Source organism: Castor canadensis, chromosome 11 (assembly GCF_047511655.1).
Source record: "Castor canadensis chromosome 11, mCasCan1.hap1v2, whole genome shotgun sequence".
NCBI lineage: Eukaryota > Metazoa > Chordata > Mammalia > Rodentia > Castoridae > Castor > Castor canadensis.
The window spans coordinates 121,935,431-121,957,392 of record NC_133396.1 but is presented as its reverse complement, the minus strand read 5'-3'; the positions used below and the strand labels follow the sequence as shown (position 1 = coordinate 121,957,392).

At 37.5% G+C, this 21,962-nt stretch overlaps 1 protein-coding gene across 10 annotated transcripts in view; it reads left to right on the top strand.

Moving 5' to 3' along the window:
* The first annotated feature begins 361 nt into the window (after window positions 1-361).
* Rcor3 (REST corepressor 3) overlaps window positions 362-21,962 on the top strand; it is a 55,832-nt gene continuing 34,231 nt past the window's right edge. For 6 of the 10 annotated variants that reach the window (XR_002212935.2, XM_074048387.1, XM_020172855.2 and 3 more), the window contains exons 1-7: window positions 362-756; window positions 1,148-1,204; window positions 8,993-9,070; window positions 11,619-11,671; window positions 12,833-12,994; window positions 14,774-14,898; window positions 15,597-15,675. Coding sequence is in view for 9 of the 10 variants with exons in the window: in XM_074048387.1 (XP_073904488.1) it covers window positions 582-756; window positions 1,148-1,204; window positions 8,993-9,070; window positions 11,619-11,671; window positions 12,833-12,994; window positions 14,774-14,898; window positions 15,597-15,675 (729 nt within the window). In the remaining variant the exon portion in view is untranslated. The other 4 variants (XM_020172856.2, XM_020172852.2, XM_020172857.2 and 1 more) reach the window with 3 other exon arrangements.

The window sequence follows — 21,962 nt, the reverse complement described above, 5'->3', positions numbered from 1 at the left end:
GGCTGGGTCGGGTCGCGCTGGCCTCTGCAGGTTGACCGCGTTCCTTCCGCCCAGAGAGGGCAAAGAGTCCCGCTCCCTGGCGTGCGTCTACCGCCCGCGCTCCGCAGCGCCCCCTAGGAAGGGACGCCGGACCGGCGGCCTCGCCTTTGCGGCGAGCTCCCCAGCAACTCAGTAGGGACGGCGGAGCCGGTGGCGAGCGGGGCTTCCCCGCCCCTCCCCCCTCTCCCCTCCCCCTCCCCCTCCAGCGGCCGGAACCTCCCTGCGGGGCGGAGTGATACCGGCGGCGGCGTAGAGCGCGGCTCGGCCGTGAGGGGCGCCCGGGACTGCGCGCGGGGCCGGGCCGCGGCGTTGGGAGGAGGGGAGAGAGGCGGGGCCGGGGCGGGTTGTTGTGAGGCGACTGCGCTACTGCCGGACCGGGGCGGTTATGGCGGCTCCATATTAACACCCTCCTCCTCCTCTGCCGCCGCCGCCGCCGCTGTCGTCTCCTCCTCTTTTCCCTCCCGCCCGCGCTCGTTAGCCGTCTCCCCCTTCACCCTGACGCCTACCTCTTCCCCTCACCTTTCCCCCTCCCCTCTTCTACCATGCCCGGCATGATGGAGAAAGGGCCCGAGTTACTGGGGAAGAACCGATCGGCCAACGGCAGCGCCAAGAGCCCGGCGGGGGGCGGCGGAGGCGGCGGCGGCGCCTCGTCCACCAACGGCGGGCTGCACTACTCGGAGCCTGAGAGCGGCTGCAGCAGCGACGACGAGCACGGTGGTAGCCTCGAACTCCTCCCCGCCAGCCCGCCTGCCCCCCGCCTCCTCCTCCCCTCCCCCAGCCCCCTCCCCTCCCCTCGCCGCGCTCCCGCCCTCCCTCCCCTCGGAGCCCGGGCGCTGCGGTAGCCTCGAACTCCCGGTGCAGTGCAGCAGCACCCCGCGACCCCCGTCCCTCCGCCCTCCCCCAGTGCTCCGCCGGCCCCCTCCCCGCCCCCATCCGCTGCCACCTCCCGGAATGCCCGGAGTTAATATCTTCCCATCCTCGGCCGCTCCTGTGCTCCCTCCGGCATAATTTTTTATTTTGAATTAAGTCTCTTTTATTTTTTCTTTCCCCCCCCTTCTTTTCTTTGCTTCTTTTTTTATTATTATTATTTTTTGGCATTGCTTTGCAGATGTTGGGATGAGAGTCGGAGCTGAATACCAAGCTCGGATCCCTGAATTTGATCCAGGTAGATGTATTTGCTTAAGGAAAATCTCGTCTTCTTTTCTGGGGGGGATTAGGGGTGCGGATGTGCGGCTGGGCTGGGAGGGGGATGCGGGATGGGATGGGATGGGATGGGCTGGGCTGGGCTGGATTGGATTGGATTGGACTGGGCTGGGCTGGGCAGGACAGGGCTAGGCTGGGTTGGCATCTCTGGCGGGGAGGCTGTCAGGCTTGGCCGGGCGGTGACACAGGGCGTGTGGGCAGATGTGTGCACGGCAAGGTTAACATGGTTCCCTTTGAAGGCCCCTTGCCCGCTGGTGGCATCGCCTTTCTGTCCCTGGAGCGGGGTCGGGGAGGATGGAGGCAGGCGGCGGCCCTTGGCGGAGTCGGGGTCCATGGCAGGGGAGCGGGAGGGGGTGCGGGCCCGGCGTGTGGATGTCAGCGGCGCCCCGGGCTCCGGGACACCCGCACTGCGCTCTGCCAGGCAGGCGGGCGGCGGAGGCCTGGGCTGCTGTCACTCACTGGCCCCGGCGACCCCCGTGCAAACGGGAGCCTCCTTTCTTGGCTGGGCGGCGTGGCTTCGGCCGCGGCATTGCTGCGGAGTGTGGGAGCCGCGAAGGGGCAGGGGTGGAGGCCGGAGGCGGGGGACGCGGGCTGCACGCCCCGCTCTCCAGCCAGCCCTGGAAGGCAGACCACAAGACGGTGGCTGCAGCTGCCAAGGAGACATTTTCTCCCGGAGCAGCCAGGTTCCAGCGTCCTCTGCCAGCCCCGCTTGCGGGCTCCCTGTCTACTTTTCTCCAAACAGGCTCCCCAGCGGTCACGGGGCCTCAGTCTGCGCGCGGATTGGGCGAGAGTTCCGCTTATGGAGCCCGAGCCCGAGCCCGAGCGGAGCGCCCTGCGCCCTCCCACCGCCCCGGTCGCTGCAGCTCCGGCTTGCGCGGCTTCGGGAGCCCCCTCCCCGCCTTTGCTGACAGTTGATCAGTTCTTGCCAGCGCCCACACATGACAGCATGCTCTCTGTCGGACTCTTGAATTATTCATGTCAGATAGTAACGGCTTACTTGCATTTTCTCGAGGAAAACAGCACGTTTGCTAGCGCGTAAACGGGCATTTTTGTCCCTCTCTTCCCCATTAGGACAATGCAGGATGATGACCAAGCATTTAGAGTTTAGGTGGCAGCTCCTCCTGTCCCAGGGGAGGGTGAAATGATGAATGTTAGAGCATCATCAGACAGGCTATTTCAGTAGGTGAAAACAGTGATCCTAGTGTGAGTGCTCACTAGATGGTGGGGTACCTTCAAATTGACATGCTGTTAGTACGTTTTATTCGAAGGCTATCAATGTGTGCAGTGGTGGGCTTCAAATGATTTTAAATGTTATGTGAAACAAATTTTCCTTACTGGTGTAGCTAGTAGATGAATGACACTTCCACATTACAGTGTTGCCCGAAGGTTTAGCTTGACATTTGGGAAAAGCATACCTTGGCTTTAGGATAGACAATTTAATTCCCATCTCAACTCTTGTTTTGTGTTCTGAGCAAGGCAGTGGGCTTCCTTGAGCCTCAATTCTCCTAACTATAAAAACTATTTCATGGAATTCTTGCCAGGATTAAATGACTGGGCATATGGCAGTTACCCAAAGATTAAATTTCATAATTATGAACAACGATTCTCAGTATATTTATACCTTTTTGGTTTGGATTTTTCATTAGTACCCTGTGCTTTTTAAAATACATACTGATAGTTATTTCCAAGTTAGAACTCAGCAGCCAGAATTATTTTGCGAGTTAATAAACGTACCTATGATTTTGCCCCATTAGGTCAATTTGAGTCTCTGTTTCTTAGACAACTATATATAGGTTCATGAGGGGTTTTGCTTTTAAAAGCTAGAGTTCATGCTGGAATAAACTTGCACATCCCATAGCACCGTAAAGCATTTTTTGTTTTTTTATTTAATGATAAACTGAACCATGAAACAAACTTCAAAATTTGAATAATAATACATTGAGACAAAGGTGTTTTATGTGCCCATTATTTCAATTAACCAACGTAATTGAGGATCATATTTTTCTTATTTTGAACCAAAATAGAATACTTGTGAAGGAAAATATCCACTGAAATGTTAACTTTTTAAATAATTAAAGTAGTATTTTCAGTTTATTTATTTAGACTAATTAATAGTCTTTATTAGAGTAAGATAAACATCACATTCTTTAGATTCACCTGTTTTCTGTTTTATAGTTTAGTCCAAGAACACAATTAAAAGCAGTTATCATTTAAACATAAGTGGGCTTTTCTGTTGTTGCTGTCTGCCAATCTTGTCAAAGAAACATAAACTATCAATTATTAGACTTTTCACAAGGAAATATACTTCCTGTGCTGCTTGCTGCTCTGTTTTATTCTAAGCATTGTACTGTTCTGTGAAGTTTTTATTTCACTTTAATTCAGAATAGTTATCTGAAAATTTAAACATCTTTAAAAAGCTTAGAGGGGAAAAGAGATTTATCAATTAATGATAGAAATTGAGAAATAGCCTTTCTCCTCCTTTGTCTCATAAACCACTCAGTCCATTTTTGTTTTGTTTTGTGTGGGCAGTACTAGGGTTTGAACTCAGGGCCTCTTGCTTGCTTGGCAGGAGCCATGTGAGCCTTGCCCACCATGCCCCCAACCCTTTTTGCTTCATAGTTATTTCTCAAACAGTATCTCCTTTTCTTTGCCCAGGACTGGCCTTGTACTGTTATCCTCCTATGTATGCTCCCCCTATTTGGGATTACAGGCAAGGACCACCATGTCTACCTCATTTGTTGAGATGGGTTCTCACCAACTTTTTAAAATTTGTCCAGGCTGTCCTCAAACGATGATCCTCCTGATCTCTGCCAAACTGAGTAGCTGGGATTGCAGGTGTGAGTCATCACACCCACCTCACTATTTCTATGGAAATTTTTCCTACAAGTTACTTGGAAGAAACATTCCTTAGGTATTGAGATTATTAGGATGAGAATATAGGAAAATTAAGAGTATTTTTTCATGGAGGATATTTTTATTGAAAGAGATGATAATGGTGATGATGGAAATTGAGCACATGAATAAACTGTTGAAGTAATGAGGAATTAAGGTTTATGTTGGAGTTCTTGAAGCTCAAGAGATTAGGGGTGCATTTACTTTAGTAAAGGAGTCATTGCTATTAATGCCTTTATAATTTACTAACTGGATTTCTGATTATTATCTTTTGATTGTTTTCTAGTTCTTTTATTTAGTGCCTATTGACTGTGCTTACCTCTTGAGGAATGGTTTTGCATGGTGATGAAGAGTCTCACCTTGTACCATATGCCTTCAAGCCAATATGGCATAGTAATCTTAGATGAACCACCTTTCTCTTGGGCTTAGTTTTCTTGTACATAAAAGGGAGATAATGTTGATTATATAATATCATAAGATTAAGTGAAAATTAATGTATATAAAGCAGTGGTTTTCGAAGTATTTTGCTCACATACCCTTAAGAATTTTGAAGAAGCACATTCGTATATTTTTACATTGATATCTGTTATTTGACACCTGGTTTAAATACGTGAAGAATATAATCTCTGACATATTAAAATAACAACACTTTCAAATAAAATTGTTATATCCTTATATTAAACGCATCCAATTAAATATAAAATACTACAGTGATGTGATAGATCTTCTTTATAAAATACATGGACTGGCTCCTAAAAGTCTGAAAGTTTACATTATTTTTGTCTTTGAAATCATTTCCACGTATTTTCCCCACAGAATCTTGTCTCTGCCATTTATTTCTATGCTTGAAAGTGCTTTTTTGATCACCTTCCCAACTTCATAATATGTATTCTTGCAAGCATAAAAGTTCTAAATGTTAAGTCTCTTCTAACATGAATTAATGCATAATTGATTAAGTGTAGTACTTAGGGTGCTTTGAGCAAAGAGGAGCTTTGCTGACACTTTGGAAGTTTTGAAATTTTAGAATGAGCTCTTAAGATTTGGAATGGGTAAGAGATGTACCCTTTTTTAAGAGAAGGACATTTGTTAAAGAGGGATGGTAGAAACAGAATGACCATACAATAGTCCCCTTATGGCTGGTGGAATACTCGGTAAATTACTATAGATCTTAGCAACCTCAACATACAATTTTGCTTTTGTTTTTATTTTTTCCTTATTAAGTTGAGAACTTTACAGCTTCTCTTTGGCATATGCAACTTGTCAGCATCCCTACACTTTGGGGCTGTTATTAAGTAAAATAAGTTAACTGAGCACAAGCACTGCAGTACCATTGTAGTTGATCCAATAACCAAGGTGGTTATGTTGAATATGTTTGACATGTCCCAGACAGGATAGTAGGACTGTGTGAAATTTCGTGATGCTACTCAGATTGGTGTGCCTTTTAAAACTTACCAATTGTTTATTTCTGGAAATGTCCACTTAATATTTCCTGACCACAGTTGACTATGGAAAGTGAAGCCTTAGATGGGGGGAGACTGTTTTATAGCTGAGACTGCAGATGAGTTTTCAGACAGATTGTCTTGGGAAAGAAAACAGGAAAGTTGAAAGTCTGAAAATTGATTCTTTTAAAATTTACTCATGCTTCTGTACCCTAGAAAAGTCTTTGTTTACCCAGTTTGAAGCTGATATATTAAGTATATAGAGTAGTATATAAATAGTAGAAGAGAAAATTAGAGCATCTTATTCTAATTTCTCTTTCTTTTAATACATTTTATGATCTCCATTGAAGTCCTTATTTTTATTACCTTAAACGAAATCTAAAAACTTAGAGATTTTTGTTTTTGTACTTAATTTAAAAGTTGCTGTTGTTATAGAAATCCTCACCAAATTTGTTTCTTAGAGTCAAAGTATAGTAATGTACTTTATAATGTACATTAAGAGTAATGTCTTCAAATGTACTTTTCCAAATTTGATTAAGATATCTAAATGATTTCAAAGGAATTAAACTTTAAATGTTTTATTTAAAAATTTAAAAAATGATTTATTTTTAGAACTACATGCTATATATAGTCATAGGTGGCTTGCCATTAGGTTTTGTTTGTTTTTTAATCTGTTCAGAAGATACTTCTTAAACTTGGTTATTTTGTTAGTGAATCAGGTTTGATTCTCAGTATTATTTCTAAATATCAGATAGTGTGAAGTATAATCTTAAATACTGCTAATAGATAAAAACAAATACTGGGTTTTGTCTTAAAGTCTTATATAATGTTTATTATAGTGTTTATAATTTATTTGATTTTTGAGCAGTTATGAAGTAGATACTTGTATCATACCTATTTTAGACATGAGAAAAACTGAGGCACAGATTAAGTAGATTTGCCCAAGGTAACACACTTGTGGAGCTAGGATTCAAATTCTGGGAGTCTGCCTTTAGTTCACACTCTTTAACCATTGTACTAAAATGTCCCTTATTTCATGTAAACATTATTCATCTCTTGAGCCTAGTTGACACATGTGTAATTAAAAATGTTGGAGTCCAGAATTAGGGAAAGAATATTGTAAAATGCCTAATCAGGCATTCTCTGCTGTCAGACAAGGTTGCCCTCTACTCACACCCTTTGTGGAATGCAGTTTCTGTCTGATTGGGCCCTTAGTTACAATGGCAAGAATTTTGGGAGAAACAACTGATATTTTAAGGGGGAGAGAATGTCTGTTTAAAAAGAGACATTTAATGAGACTTTAAAATTAAGACTTTCTTTCAAAATTCTATTGCAAGAATGAGATGCAAGGAAATATTAAGCATGACACACTGTTAAGACTTGAGACTTAGTGAAAGCTTTTCTTTGTTGTATTCCATGTTCTATTAAGTAAGATTTAAATGATCTTATTGTCACAATCCACTGTGCAGAATCAGTTCCATGTTAAAGATTGAGGCTTAGGATATTCAGCGGAAATAACATTCAATTTTATGAAGTAAAGGATTTTGACCATCTTAAGTAGAATTTCTATTTTATTTTCATTGAGTGAGTTGGCTGTTTTGCATTTATATTTTTTAACATGGTTACAAATTACATATACATCTTCTTGAAGGGTTTTGGTTGGTTTTTGGTTGTTCTGTTTGGTTGATTTTCTTTGAGATAGTGTCTCATTACATAGCCCAGACTGGACTCACACTTGCCATGGTGCCCAGGCTAGCTTTGAACTTGGGATCATCCTGCCTCAGCCTCCTAAGTGTTGGCATTACAGGCATCTGGCACTGTACCCTAATAATATTGAAGGGTTTGTTTTGGTTTTATGTTGTTTTAATACTTCTCACTATTGCCACCTCCCAACTGCTGGGGTTACAGGCATGTGCCACTACACCCTGCCACTATTGAAGTTTTTACAGGACGTCTCAAAGTTTATTTTCATTAAACATAAATTTTAGTTAATGAACTTACAACTTGACTTTTTTAAGATCGAAACTCCTGTTTTGTCCTCTTAAAGATACAACACTAATAAAAAGGTTTCACTTTTAGATTTACTTAGTTTTTCTAATACTTGAATAACATTTCTTCCTTACCCTAAAACACAGATTTAAAATAATTTATCTTCATATTCCACTAAGCTGTATGATTCATTAACTAAAATGTATTGATTGGACATATGGTAGTGATACATGATGATTCTCAAATAATTAACTCTTGAATGACACTAGATTACTGCCTGATAAATAACTTTACTACATCTAGATAATGGTATGTAGTTCTCTTACCCCAAGAAATGAATGTTCTTTACTCCAAATACCTTACAACTTTAGAAACAATTTAACCTCAGAATTCTATTAATATTTTATAGGAATAATTCTGGAATTCTGGCCGTTTGTGGTAACTATCAGTACCTCTTAAAGTCAGTTATGACATAGTCATAAATAAGTTGTCATAAAACATGTGGCAGCAATGCTTAATTTGTTGGTAGTTTTATTTAACTTACAGCCAAGAAAAAGCCTAGCGTGTAATTAAAATAATAGAACCTCCAGGTGTGTAATAGCTCGGGAGTACCTGTGTCAGACTTTCACTCGTTCTATTTATTCTTTACATTAATAGTGCTCAGATTCTCCTGATACTCCATATTTTAATAGATTAGAAGTACCTTAGGAAAGGATTGTATCTTTCTAGACCTAGAATTATACTTGTAGATTTAAAAGAATACTTTCTGATTACATTAAGAAGTTATATTATTTTTATCTTTGACTTTTACAGAGCATGTTCTTATAAATATGAAATGTAATGAAATTAAGCTTGGAAAGGTGGCAGACTTGGTGAGGAGTAAAAGTAAATAAAAGCCATGAAAGCAGATACTGGTAGTTTAAACTTACAGCAGTCTTGATCCATTTCAATAAGGGGCATCCCAATTCCTAAGGCATTCTAGTTTAAAAATCAGAATCTGTAATGATAATCAATCCCTATGTAATAAATAAAAGGTTGTGTCAGATTTATTACCTCTGTCAAGAAGTAGCATTCAATCTCAGGTTGATAGAGTGATTCAGGCTGTAGAACTCTTGCTTAGCAAGTGTAAAATGCTGAGTTCAAACCCCAGTACCACCAAAAAACAAAAAAAAAGGTAATAAGATAAAAAAAGAAGTGGAGTTATGTAATATACTGCAGAAGGTGTTTTTAATTTAAAGTGAGTAACCATAAGCATTTCTAAAATTTCCTTAATTTTCATAAATATTAACTCAATGTAAATCTGTTTTCCTTCTCTTTGTTTTTCTATCCTTTGTCCTCCTTTTCAGGTACTGTATTAAAACAAAACTTTCTTTGTACTTTAAGTGTAAGTAAAATCTATCATATTCAAAGTAATTAATTTTTTTCCCCAGGTGCAACAAAGTACACAGATAAAGACAATGGAGGGATGCTTGTATGGTCTCCATATCACAGTATCCCAGATGCCAAATGTAAGTTTTCTTGAGATTGAATGTTAAGGTCAACAGGGATCCGTCATCCAATTCCAAATGCAGCTTGTACTTGCTTTTTGAATCTTTTAGGTTCTCATAAGAAAAGTTTTGTCTTTTTTTTTTTTTAATGGAAATTGTTATATTAGAATGTTTTTCCTTTGAAAGATATGGGTTGATCATTCCAATTGTGTCAGGCCCATGAAGAATGAAAAAAACCTAGGATCTGATGGCATTGCTGCTTAAATCCTCAAGCAGGGGAGGGAGTTACTATGTAGACATCTGCACAGGCTTTTCCTCAGTCTATGGAGCTGTAAAGAAATGCCTTCAGACTTCAAAGAGCCCACATATCATTACCAATTTAAAGAGGAAAGGGGAAAGAACTGACTTCAGCAGCCATCAGGTCATCTTTGTGCTCTCCATTTCTGGACGGAGACCTTCTGGATCATTGACAATGCACTTCTTGAATCATGGTGTGGCTTTAGACTTCAATGTGATGTAGCGGACCTGATCCTTTGCGGCACATCAGATATAGGAAACGTGCAGGTAACAACACTAAGATCCCCACCCCTCCATTCAGTTATCTTTGAATTTATTAAGTAACAACAGCAGCAACACTGAGCAGCCATTGTAGCAGCTATAAAATAAGCTTGTCTTTTAAAAATACTAACATCTTAAAGATGTCTTATTATGGTTTATTTAGTTTCAGGAAAATTAATGATGTCCTATAGTAAGTCTAATCATGCTTAGGAATACAATAAGAGAACTAAAAATTTAAAACTGCTGTGCAAACCTGATAATCCTTTCTATTTAAGGGCTTTAGAAATACCAGCTTCAGATCTAGCTGGTAAGCTAGGAATTAGTGCCCTTAAGGCATGCATTCCTAATAGAAAACATGAAATTGTTAGGACTGTATACGAAGAAGATGAAAGAGACTTGGTTTTCTCCAGTTCAGTCCTCATCACATGCAAAGGTTTTCAGTTACAAACCCAGCATCAAGGTGTCGTTGAATTGTGCAGTTTTATACAATGGTACCTTTCTTAGCAGAATAGACAAGGAAATTCAGAAAGCTAACATGTCCTGGTAGTACGGTATTCTTCTGGAATGTCCAGTGAAAGTCTAGGACAATGATTTTCAACCCTGGTTGTACATTGGAATCACTTGTGGAACTTTTAAGAAGTGCTGATGTCTAGTCTGTATCTATCTCAAAACAATTAAATCCATATCTTTAAAGGTGATGTCTGGGCATTTAAAATTTTTTTTAAGCTCCTGTGCTGATTCTAATGCATAGCCAGGGTTGAGAACCACTGGTCAAATGGTATTGTTTAGCTTTCTATCTATAGGACTATAAGATACTTTGTTAAATTTAATCAGCATATATTTAGGCTTACCATGTATTTTAGTGTGTGGGTTCTAAGCAAAATGTAACATTTGAATTTTTAGAACCACAAGCTTATATAATAACAGTCATTAAAAAATAGTTGCTCTTCTAGCAGCACTTTGTTACAATAGCATGTTCATATATTAAACTGTACTGACCAGTAATATTAGAAGACACTCAAAATGTGCCAAATGCTGTTTGGAGCATTTTCCATATGTTACCTCATTTATCTATAAGAGGAAGGTACTGTTTTTTATCACAAATTTAGAAGGAGGAAACTAAGGTGCAAAAAGTTCGAGTTGCTCAACCAAAGTCAAAAACTAGCAACAAGCAGAAAATTAAGCCCAAGTAAACTGTAGCTGTTCCAGGATCAAAATTCTTAAGAATTCTCATTCCCAAAAATATATTTAAAGAATTAATTTCATATATAAGTAAAAAATAATTTTAAAAGATCAAGAAGGAGTGATTATTTGAACTTCACATAAAGCAGAGGCCTGGATGTGGCAGACTTCTTAGCAGTAAGCCTTTAAAAAGCCCGTGTGTCATTAAAACTGCTTCTCTGAGTAATTTTGTTGGTTTAATTACATATGCAGGATAAATGAAAATTGAATGCTCCAACACTGGATAGCAAGCAGAAAGAGCTGAAGAAAATTTTAGGAATATTGAAGCATACTTAAATGTGTCATTCTTCTGTATAGCTGGCAAAATCATAAATAAACCATCCTTTATACAGCAATCATAAATGGGATGGAAAAGGCTTTGGGCCAACTCTTAAGTATAAGAAAGGGTCTTAAACAACTAAGTCTCTTCAAATTAAGACTGTAATGGAAAACCAAGAAATTATCATAGTATTTTATGCTGTAATTAGGATCGATTGTCTGCTCACAGGTTGCTCTTTCTCAGCATACAAAAATAACTATAGCACATCATTGAATTTGATAAGTATGTCATACATGGTCTTAGGTATCATACTAAATAAAATTTAAAACAAGGTGAGCTTCCTTCCCATCCTGTTTGTATTGCTCACTTTCTGAAGCATATGGAAGGTGGCTATGGATGTATTTTACCCCTGGAATAATAAATTATTTTGTTTTGCCATGTTAAAAAAAAAAGTAGACCTAAGCAAGTGAAGCAAATGAGAGTAATTGTCTAACATTGTTTTCATTCCAGTGGATGAATACATTGCAATTGCAAAGGAGAAGCATGGCTACAATGTCGAACAGGTCTGTAGAGAAACTTTTTATTTTTTGAAGAAGTAGAGTCTCACTGTGTTCCTCAGACTGGCCTCGAAGTCCTGGGTTCGGGCAGTTCTCTTGCCTCAGCCTCCTAAGTAACTGCGGCTGCAAGGCGTGCACCACTGCACTCTGTTTTGAAGGAGAGATTCTTAAGTCTCTTTTCAACTGAATTATCACCTCTACCTAGGTAGATGTATTTTGAGAGAAGAACAGTAAAATATCTATAAACTGGGTTATCGAGTAACTTTATAGTCAGTAACATGGTAAATAATAGTCATTCTTGTGAAATTGAGATGCTTATTTTATTTATATACGCAAGCATCATTAAGTCTTTGTGAGGTTTGAAGCCTTTGTCTACCTTGTCTACTCTGTTTTTTAAGCCTTGCTTTTCTATTTAATAATTTATTTGGAAAAGTTAATCCTTTAAAATGTTAGTGTGTATATATTGCTATATCTGTTTTTGAAGAATGAAAGTTTATCCTCTAAATGATATTTATAGTGATGATAAAAGCTTACTACTTATAAGAGAGGGAAAAATAATGGAATTTTTGTAAATTGGTTGTTTCAGGCTTTCTTATGACTTGGTAATCAAGTCATTGCCTTCTAATACTATACATATACATTATAGAAATAAAGAACTTTAAAAAATATGAGTAATAATTTATTAAGTTGTTAATGTTACAGTGGACATCGCCTTACTTCTTGGACATGTTTAGCCCATAATATACCTCTAAAAGGTTAAAATGTAAAAGTCCCACTGAGCATTTCTGGTTTTGTGTTATAATTGATAGTTTCAAGTATTGAGTTACTGGGTATTTTCCTTTTAGCATATTTTCCCCTATACATTGACAAAATAGCACATGTGGGTGAGAGTCTTAAATTAAAAAAACCTACTTCAGAAATTAAAGTCACCCTCAGCCCAGTTTTTCCTAGATTCTGAAGCAAATATGGTATATATGAACATTTACTGTTCTGAGGCCTTGATTTAAAAGAAATAAAATAAATCAGGCACCCCTGATTAAAAGCTCCAAACTGAGTTTATAGTTGAAATTATGGGCTTAAACTTTAAATCTGATTGGCATTTAACTTTTCTTAAGTGTGATGGAACATAAATCCATTCAAACCAAAGGGGAATGATTTTTCTTAAAGGCTCTTGGCATGTTGTTCTGGCATAAGCATAACATTGAGAAGTCCCTTGCTGATCTCCCTAACTTCACTCCCTTTCCTGATGAGTGGACAGTGGAAGATAAAGTCCTGTTTGAACAAGCCTTTAGTTTTCATGGGAAGAGCTTTCACAGGATTCAACAAATGGTATGGTGATTTTGGTCTTATATGATTCATGCCTGAATAACATCTTATGCTACTATTGAATACTTCCAAATTATTAAATACAAAAAAGTTTTTCCCTCAATTTAATTTAAAAAATATTTTGAAATAAGCGTATTTGTGGACAGTCCTACTTTCTACAGTCTTTCATGCATGACAATTGTGTGCTCTTTCATTTTTATTTAGCTTTTATTTTACTTAAATATGTATGTAACAGTTATTAAATGTGTGTTTTTCCAGGAAAAATCATAATTTCACCTTTCATTTTTGAATGTTTTAGTTTTTGATATTTGGATTTTGTTTCCTACTTTATATTTTTTGATAGGAAAACTTACTTTTTTTAATTCTGTATTTCAGAAAGCCCATTTTTGAAAATTGTATAGTATTTCAGTATTGTCAGATGTTGCAGGGGGTTGTTGTTGTTGTTAAGGAGATTCATTGCTCTATATTTCTAGTTCTTAAATTTTAGTATTATATCAGAATAATATAAATCTAAGAAATGAATCTATTTTAACCAGAGTGAAAATTAGATAATGTTTGCAAATGTATCTAGATATCTTCCATAATTAAAGAGAACATTTTTGTTGGAGAATTTATATACTCATTTGTGAGTATGATCACTAGATCATTAGTCACTTTTCATACTTAAAGACTATTGGTGGCCAAAGTCTGTTTGCATTATTTACCATCTTAAGACCTGGATTTAAAACAAAGTCATGTTTAAAAAATTCATTGTTAAGAATTGCATAGTACTTATTTTTTTTTTTGGTTTTGTTTGGGTTTTTTTGGTTTTGGTTTTGGTTTTTTTGTGTGGTCTTGGAGTTTGAACTCTGGCCTCATGCTTGCTAGGCAGACACTCTACCACTTGAGCCACTCTGCCAGCCCTTTCTTACATTGGTTATTTTTGGGATAGGGTCTCTCTTTATATACTAGCTGGCCTGGATTGCGATTCGTCCCATGTACCTGGGATAACAGGCATGTGCTATGCACCCAGTTATTGTTTGAGGTGAGGTCTTGTGAACTTTTTTTGCCCTGGGTAGCCTCAAACAGTGATCCTCCCTATCTCAAACTCCTTAGTAGCTAGGATTGTAGGTGTAAGCCACTGCGCCGGCTTAAATAGCTCTTCTTGAAAATATTTTGCTGTGTGAAAGAAACCAGATTCAAAAGACTATATGCTGTATGATTCCATTTATATGAAATGTCCAGAATAGGAACTCCATCCAGACAAGAAATAAATTAGTGGTTTCCAGGGACTGCCCAGAGAGAATAGGGAATGATGCTAATGGCTATAGGATTTCTTTTTTGAGATTATGTTGTAGAATTAAAGGTAACAGCACAATTTAGTGATTATAGTAAAAACCACACATTTGTACACCAAACATGGTGAATTTTTTGTGAATTTGATTATATCGCAAAAGAATTCTGTTTTATTGAGGTGGGGACATGTAGCTCTTTAAAGGAAACAAATATTAAATACTGTAGCATGACTGTGCTGAGGACTTCTGGGGACGTTCTAAGTTAGTTTGACATCTTCCTTCTACTTTCCAAAACAGTAATATTCATTCAGAAATGTCAATGACATTGGTGTGATGGGGTGCTCTGACTATTCGCAGCACTTTCTAGCTCTTACAATTCATAAAGATACCCACAGATACTTTTCTCTTATGCCTTCATTATCAAATAATAATACCAGTTATATAATTAATTTTATTAGTCAGAATTTATTAATAAAACTTGTCAATATTAACAGGATTTCTTTTTAAGCTTCCAGATAAGACAATTGCAAGCCTTGTAAAATATTACTATTCTTGGAAAAAAACTCGCTCTAGGACAAGTTTGATGGATCGCCAGGCTCGTAAATTAGCCAATAGACATAATCAGGGTGACAGGTAGGTTGGATGCCTTTATATAGTTACATTGTTAGGAATGTTACATTGCATCACTTATATTTTATAAGGCAGAAAAATTATCACAGAGCTTCGAGTAGTTCCTATCCTTATGTTCATGTTTCTGCTGTGACCAGCAGAGCCAAGTGATCAGAAGGCTTAATAGTGAGAACTCTGTCAACTCTGAACTGTAATCAGAAATGCATCCTTTTAGTGTTGATAAATTCAATACATATATCTAGAGTATATTAAGTAACATATTTTGCTTAAGATGTCCTTTCCACAATCACCTGAGTAACTGAAGTTTCCTATTTTGTAACTGTCTTTTTAGTAACATAAATCATTTTGTTTCTTGGTTTTTGTCCATCTTTATACTTTCCACTAGAGATCCAAAATTGTAGATAAATATTATATCAAATTGTGTGTGTTCTATTTCCCAAATGATACTTCTTTCTAAGTCTCTTGCCCACTGAATCTCTTATTTTCTTAGCTAGAAATGTTTGCTAAAATGATTCTGTAAGTTCCAAAGGATAAGTGTTTCTAAACACTGCAGAAATCTAAATTATAAGCTCATCTTCCCAATGACAATTCTCGTTCTGTCAAAGAATATTTAGTAAATTATTAGACGATATATTACAATTCGATAAGAGCACTGGAATAAAAAGAAGGAAATTAATTCTACAAATTTTTGTTTCTTCCAGCGATGATGATGTGGAAGAAACACACCCAATGGATGGGAATGATAGTGATTATGATCCTAAAAAGGAAGCCAAAAAAGAGGTAATGATCATTACATGCTTTTACAGTTTTTCTACAAATCTACTCAAAAACAATGACTAGTACTTCATATTAAAAACTTCTTAATATAATAGTTCAGGAAGTGGTAAATTTTAATGCCAATACGAGAGTTTGGGAACTACAGTAATATCTAGTTTTTTAAGTAATATCTAGTGTTTTAAGTAATTTGGGACTTATCTCCCCTAGTCCCTAGTCTTTAATCCATAGAAAAAAATTAAAAAATAAAACTCCCCTTAGATGATACAGTATTAGCTATAAAATTAAGCTTTCTGGTTTTGTTTCACAATTGTTTTTGGAAACATTTACCCAATTATGTTGTGCCAAATTAGAAAGTAGTAGCAGGTACATGGACAGAAGTGAAAATTGAAAGCTGACTCAAAGTTAGAGGGAAGAATCCCCAGTCAGAAAGTGCTCCTATTCCTTTATATGATGATGGCAATTATAACTTAAAGTCATTAAGAAAAGGCTAAATAGATACACATGCTGTTTAATAAGGTGAGGAATTACATAGTTATAAAAAGTGTGATTATGATGTTGATAGGTAAAGACTTCTGAGGTATAGGCATCTTTGAAATTGGGGACAGTAGATACGAGTCTGTTTAATCTTATAGTTGATTAAGTGTATGATATTCCTCTTAAGAAACTCAGTTCCATGATCCATTCTGGCCCTTTCATCATTTTAAACTCTTCCATTAATGAAAATTTTAAAATCCTCTTCTACTTCAACTTGATACTAATACCAATTTTTTTTTACTGTTAAATATTTTGGAATTCCTTGATTTCTTCATTCCCCCCTCCACATACACAAACTTTACCTTTGTTTCTTTGAGCCATGGACCCAGTGATCAACTATTTGAATTTTTTTCTTTCTCATTTCTTTAATTCCCCATTTCTCTTACTCTTCTGCTGAACCTTCTATAACCCTGTAAATCCAAAATGCTGTCTCAGTTGCATTTTTGGACTGAGAGGCACAAGAGAAAAATGACACAATTATGTACATTGTTACTACTACAAAAAAAATAGTTTCCAATCTCAGGGTAGTTCTTATTGCCTCTGGCATTTTAACTTCTTAAGTCTTCATGTTTCCCTTGTTGAAATGAAAAATGATGGGATTGTTTTGAATTATTCAGGATAGTAAATCTTGAATACAAGTTTCTGTTTTATTATCTAGGCTCTAGGAAGCTATTTGGACATTAATCCTTGTATACATCTCTTGACACTCTGGTACACCCCCCCCAAAAAAAAAAATACTTGGCAGATAACTTTGCCTTCTACTTGACAGAGAAAATACTGCCCAGGCACTCTCTTACATTACAGCACCTCTCTACTATTCTGCCCTTTTCATCTTAGAACATTTCATTATATTTGCTTTATTTTGCCCACCAAGCTGTGAACTCTGAAATCCTGACTTCAAAGACTCAGCGCTTACTGAGTTACTCATCTTATATTCCCCAGCATTTTGCATAGTACCTGGTATATGGCAGGTAGTCAGTAAATGTTTGTTGAGTGAATAGTCTGTGCCTAACTGCTTCTCTCTCACAATAAGAAGGGGATTCTACTCTTGTTCTGTAAATCACTGCTTATTTGATCCTCTCCATCCCTTTGTGTCTGCTCTGGACTGACTCTCTCTCTCTCTCTCTCTCTCTCTCTCTCTCTCTCTCTCATTTCTGTATTTCCAATCTTCATTGCAGCCCAAAAGTTTATTCACATCTTCTGTTTAAAAGTCTAGAAACAGCCATGCTCCTTGATACTACTTCACTCTTGAGTTTGCTTTAGTCCAGCTGCTACTGGCCCACCTTTCACTGAAACTGCCTGAGAGATAACCAGTGACCTACCTGCCACATCCATTGATTGCATTGTATTCTACTTGCACTTCCTGTATCATTTCACATTACTGACTCTTCTCTTCTTAGAAATCTCCTGGTGTTAGGCTGAGTATAGTGGTGCACACTTGTAATCCCCATCACTGAGGAGACTAAGGTAGGAGGATCATAAGTTCCAGACAGTCTGAAAAAATAAATTTTTTTAAAAAGCTTTTATTTTTGTAACCCCTCCTTTAGTTCCTGTCCATCTTTTTAAATATTGTGTCTGACTTTTAATGGCATCTTTTTTTTTCCCTCATTTTACTATATTCATTTTGTCAGTACTGCTTTTAATTGTCTCTTAAATCATTGTGAAATTTGTGTTCTTCTCTCTGTTCTTTTATTTGACTGCCTTATTTTGAACTGCTCTCTATCATATTGCCATGCCTCAGACTCTTCACACCACCTTTGAGTCCTTTTGCTACCGTATTGCCACAATAATCTTTTCAGATTTGCAGCTTACAACCTTTCCCATGGCTTGCTTTGTCTGCAGATCAAACATATACTCTTCAGTTACTCATACCCCACTCTACTCCCCCACCCCACATATTACAAATGTCTTTTAGTTCTCTTGACTTTTTCCTCAGGTTATGTTGGTTCCTTGTTTCTAGAATTTCCTTTCTTCCCAAATCTGCTTAGGAAATTCCTCACACCTTTACAAGATGTAGATTTCTTTTTTAAATCCTCTTGCACCATAACTTGAACTGACATCCCATTTTTCCTTACATCTGTATTGCAGTACTGACTACTCTGAACAGTATGTGCCTACTCATAGTCCGTGCCTACTCATAGTCCGTGCCTACTCATAGTCCGCCCCTTCCCTCCAACACACACACACACCTGCCTGTCCTTAGGTAGTAAGAGCTTTAAAAATAAGAACTATGTTTTACCTCTTTTTACTCCCAGAGCCTAATACATAATAAGTATTCAGTAAAATTATTATAATGAATGAGAATATATTTTATAACCTCTTAATTATTGTACAAATATGAGACGTGAGGGATTTGGTTTTAGTTTTCCACAAAATATATGTATGAGGATGTATGATAATACACCCTCATTTGGCCTTGTGTTTGCCTGTTGTCTCATCCTATTAGCAAACACTATGAGATGAGTATAAGTTAAAAAGCACTAAAAGGATGCTATGAGCTTATGATCCAGAACTAGCACTTTGTGCCAGCAGCTTCACTCATTTATTTCTGTGCTCCTTCACAAACGGTAGGGAAAGCAGGAAAGGAAAGATACCAAATTGTAGCCTTTAATACAGATCTTTATGTGCTTTTGCCTGTTGTTAACATTACAAAGTTTTTATTTTAACTTTTAGAAATTGTGAACTGTACATATCGAGTGTGTACAGTTTAAAGAATAATAATAAAAATGCATACTAGGGTAACAATTACTGAGCTTAAGAAATGATAGTCTTGGGCTGGAGGTATAGCTCAAGTGGTAGGCCTGCCTGGCAAGTGCAAAGCCCTGAGTTCAAACCCCAGTAGCCAGTCTTTATTCTTTCAATTATGTGCCCCTCCCTTCTCTCCTGAGGGAACCTTATCCTGAAATTCATCAGTTTTTCACTCCTAATAGTTTCATCACTTATATGTGTTTCTCTGAGTAATTACTTGGTTTTGTCATTTCAGACTTTTAAATGGAATTATATATATTTTTAATACTGCTTTTTGTTGTTATTTTGACTATTCATTTTCATTGCTATAGTGTAATGTTCCATTCTATGTCTATACTGCAACTTATCCCCTCTCCTATCAATGGACATCATTTCAGATTTCTTGAGTATGGGCAGTGCTTATAGGAACATGTCCTTACTGCATATGTATGATGGATCCTTTAGAACATTAGTTCACAGAAAGGTTTAGCATTGCCTTATAAAGGGGCATTTAGAAATTATGGGGGTGTTTTTTGTTTTACAGTGGTTGGGGGACACCACTATCCTGGAGAAAGGGATGACAACTATCCTGAAATACACAGAACAAATTGTTTCACCAAAATGCCAACAATGACTGAGTAATAGTGCCCCAGGATCATCTGGAGTAAAATTACTCTATTTTAGTGTATGACCATATTCATCTTCCCTCGGTAATCATTTTCCTTAGGAAATCAAATCATTTCCTGTATTTGATATATTTCGTTGGGCTATGAGTACTCATTGTCCACTTCCTTGCCAATACTTGATCAGACTTTTAAAATGTTACAGATCTGGCAAGAAGAGATTGTATCTCATTGTGCTCTCGATTTCATTAATCAGATTACTCATGAGACTAAATATATTCCAGCTGTTTATCTGGCTATTATATCCTTTTTAAGTCCCTTTTTTATGTTGGTTATGGTTTTTTTTTTAACCTTTTCCATTAAAAATAAAGTGTTAATTTTTTTCTTATTGAATTCCTTATGTATTCTGCATATCTATTCTTTGGTTTAATGTATTGCAAAGATCTTTAAGCAGTTAGTGGCTATCTTCTTACTCTCTACAGGCTTTAGGTGAACAGCTATTTCATCAAAAGCATGTAAACCTTCAAAATTCCGTATTCTTTCTTATTTTATAAAAGTTTTAAAGTTTTCCTTTATACATTTCAGTCCCTGATCTACCAGTAGGTTCATGCTATGAGGTATTTTATTATTTTTAGTGTTTTTTAATATAGAAGTGACTCCCATTTTTTCAACTGGTCTACACCACCAGCTCTATCATATGTGAGGCTTCTGTATATGCATGGCCCTCTGTTCTGCCCCTCTTTGTCAGTTTAATATCCCTTGTCAGTTCCACATTGTGTCAATTACTATAACTTTCTAAGTATAGCTTAGACAGCTGTTAGAGCAAGTTCCACTACTTCTTTTGTGCTGTTTTGTTTGTTTGGTGGTGGGTGGGTGGGTTTTGGCAGTATAGGGTTTGAACTTAGGGCCTTGCAGTTGCAGGGCAGGCACTATACCACTTGAGCCATTGTCCCTAGCCTTTTGGTGGCTCTTTTTAAGGAGTGGGTACCTTGGCTATTCTTACAGCTTTGCTCCTCGAGCTTGTCACACCCAGACAACCCTATTTGATACTTTACTGACTATGTATAAAAGGGTCGAGAAATGAAACCTTTGTATAAATTATTTGTAGATTATTTTGGATTTCCTGTGTAAGTATTTATATTGCCTGAAAATAATAGCAATTTTATTTTAGTTTAATCCTTATCCTTTTCTTATTTCTGCCTGCCCTTACCAAAGTGGTTAGAATCACTAGTATAATATTAAATAGAAGTTAGGAATTTTTTTTCTTGATTTTAGAGAAAATGATTTTTGTATTTCATCACCAAATAAGATATTATTGAAGTTTTTGACTCATTCACCTTGCTGGTTAGTTGGTGCTAGCCATCATCTAGAGCAATTCCATATGACCTCTACTGCCTGGGAGTCTCTGAGTAATCTTAACAGAATGGCTGCTTTCTTCCAAAGCAGTCAAACCTCCAATCACTAAGTGGCTACTCAGCTGTTTCTGGCCCAGCTTTGGAAGTTACTCAGTGTTACTTCTACTCATTCTGTTGCTTATAGATGAGTTGATAAAATTTGGCCAGAATTAAGGGGAGGGGAGATACATAGATAAAGATATAGATATAGATGCTTACTTGTCAATGGGAGAAATGTTGAGGAGTTTGCTGACATGTTTTCAGCCTCCAAACCTAGAATATGGAATTTTCTTAAACCTTTTTCCATGTCTACTAAAGAATATGTATTCTTTTGATTATAAAGTTTTATGTGTGTCCATTAATTTAGGCTTGTCAGTTTTGTGATTGAAATCTATATTTTATTACTTAGCTACTTGCTAGTTTGGTTATTTTTGCCAGCTCATCTTACCAGTTACTTTGTTCAATCCATTACTGAAAAGTAATTCTTTTTATACCTTGGTTTCAAGGTGTAAAAGTTGTTAGGTGTGTACAAATCTAGAAACTTATTATCAATATGTACTGACCCTTTCATCTCTCATCGTAAATCTTGCCTTAAAGATTATTTTCTCTGATACTATATAGCTCCATCATTTTTCTTTTATTGAATGTTTACCAGGTATATCTTTATTATTTTACTTTCATCATTTCTGTATCCTCACAATGTAAGTATGTGTCTTATAACGAACATATAGCTAGGGTTTTATATTCTACCTGAAGAGTTTAGCCCATTATATTGATCATTATCACTCATGTGTCTGTATTTTTCTGTCTTATTTTTACTTTCTATTTGACTTTTTCTAGTGTTCTAGCTTCTCTGTCTACATGGCCTATTTTAGGGCATTATGAATTCATCTCTTATGTTATTACTTTACTTTCTATTAGTTTGGGATGCTTCTGTATTTTATTTTATTTTATTATTCATATGTGCATACAAGGCTTGGGTCATTTCTCCGCCCTGCCCCCACCCCCTCCC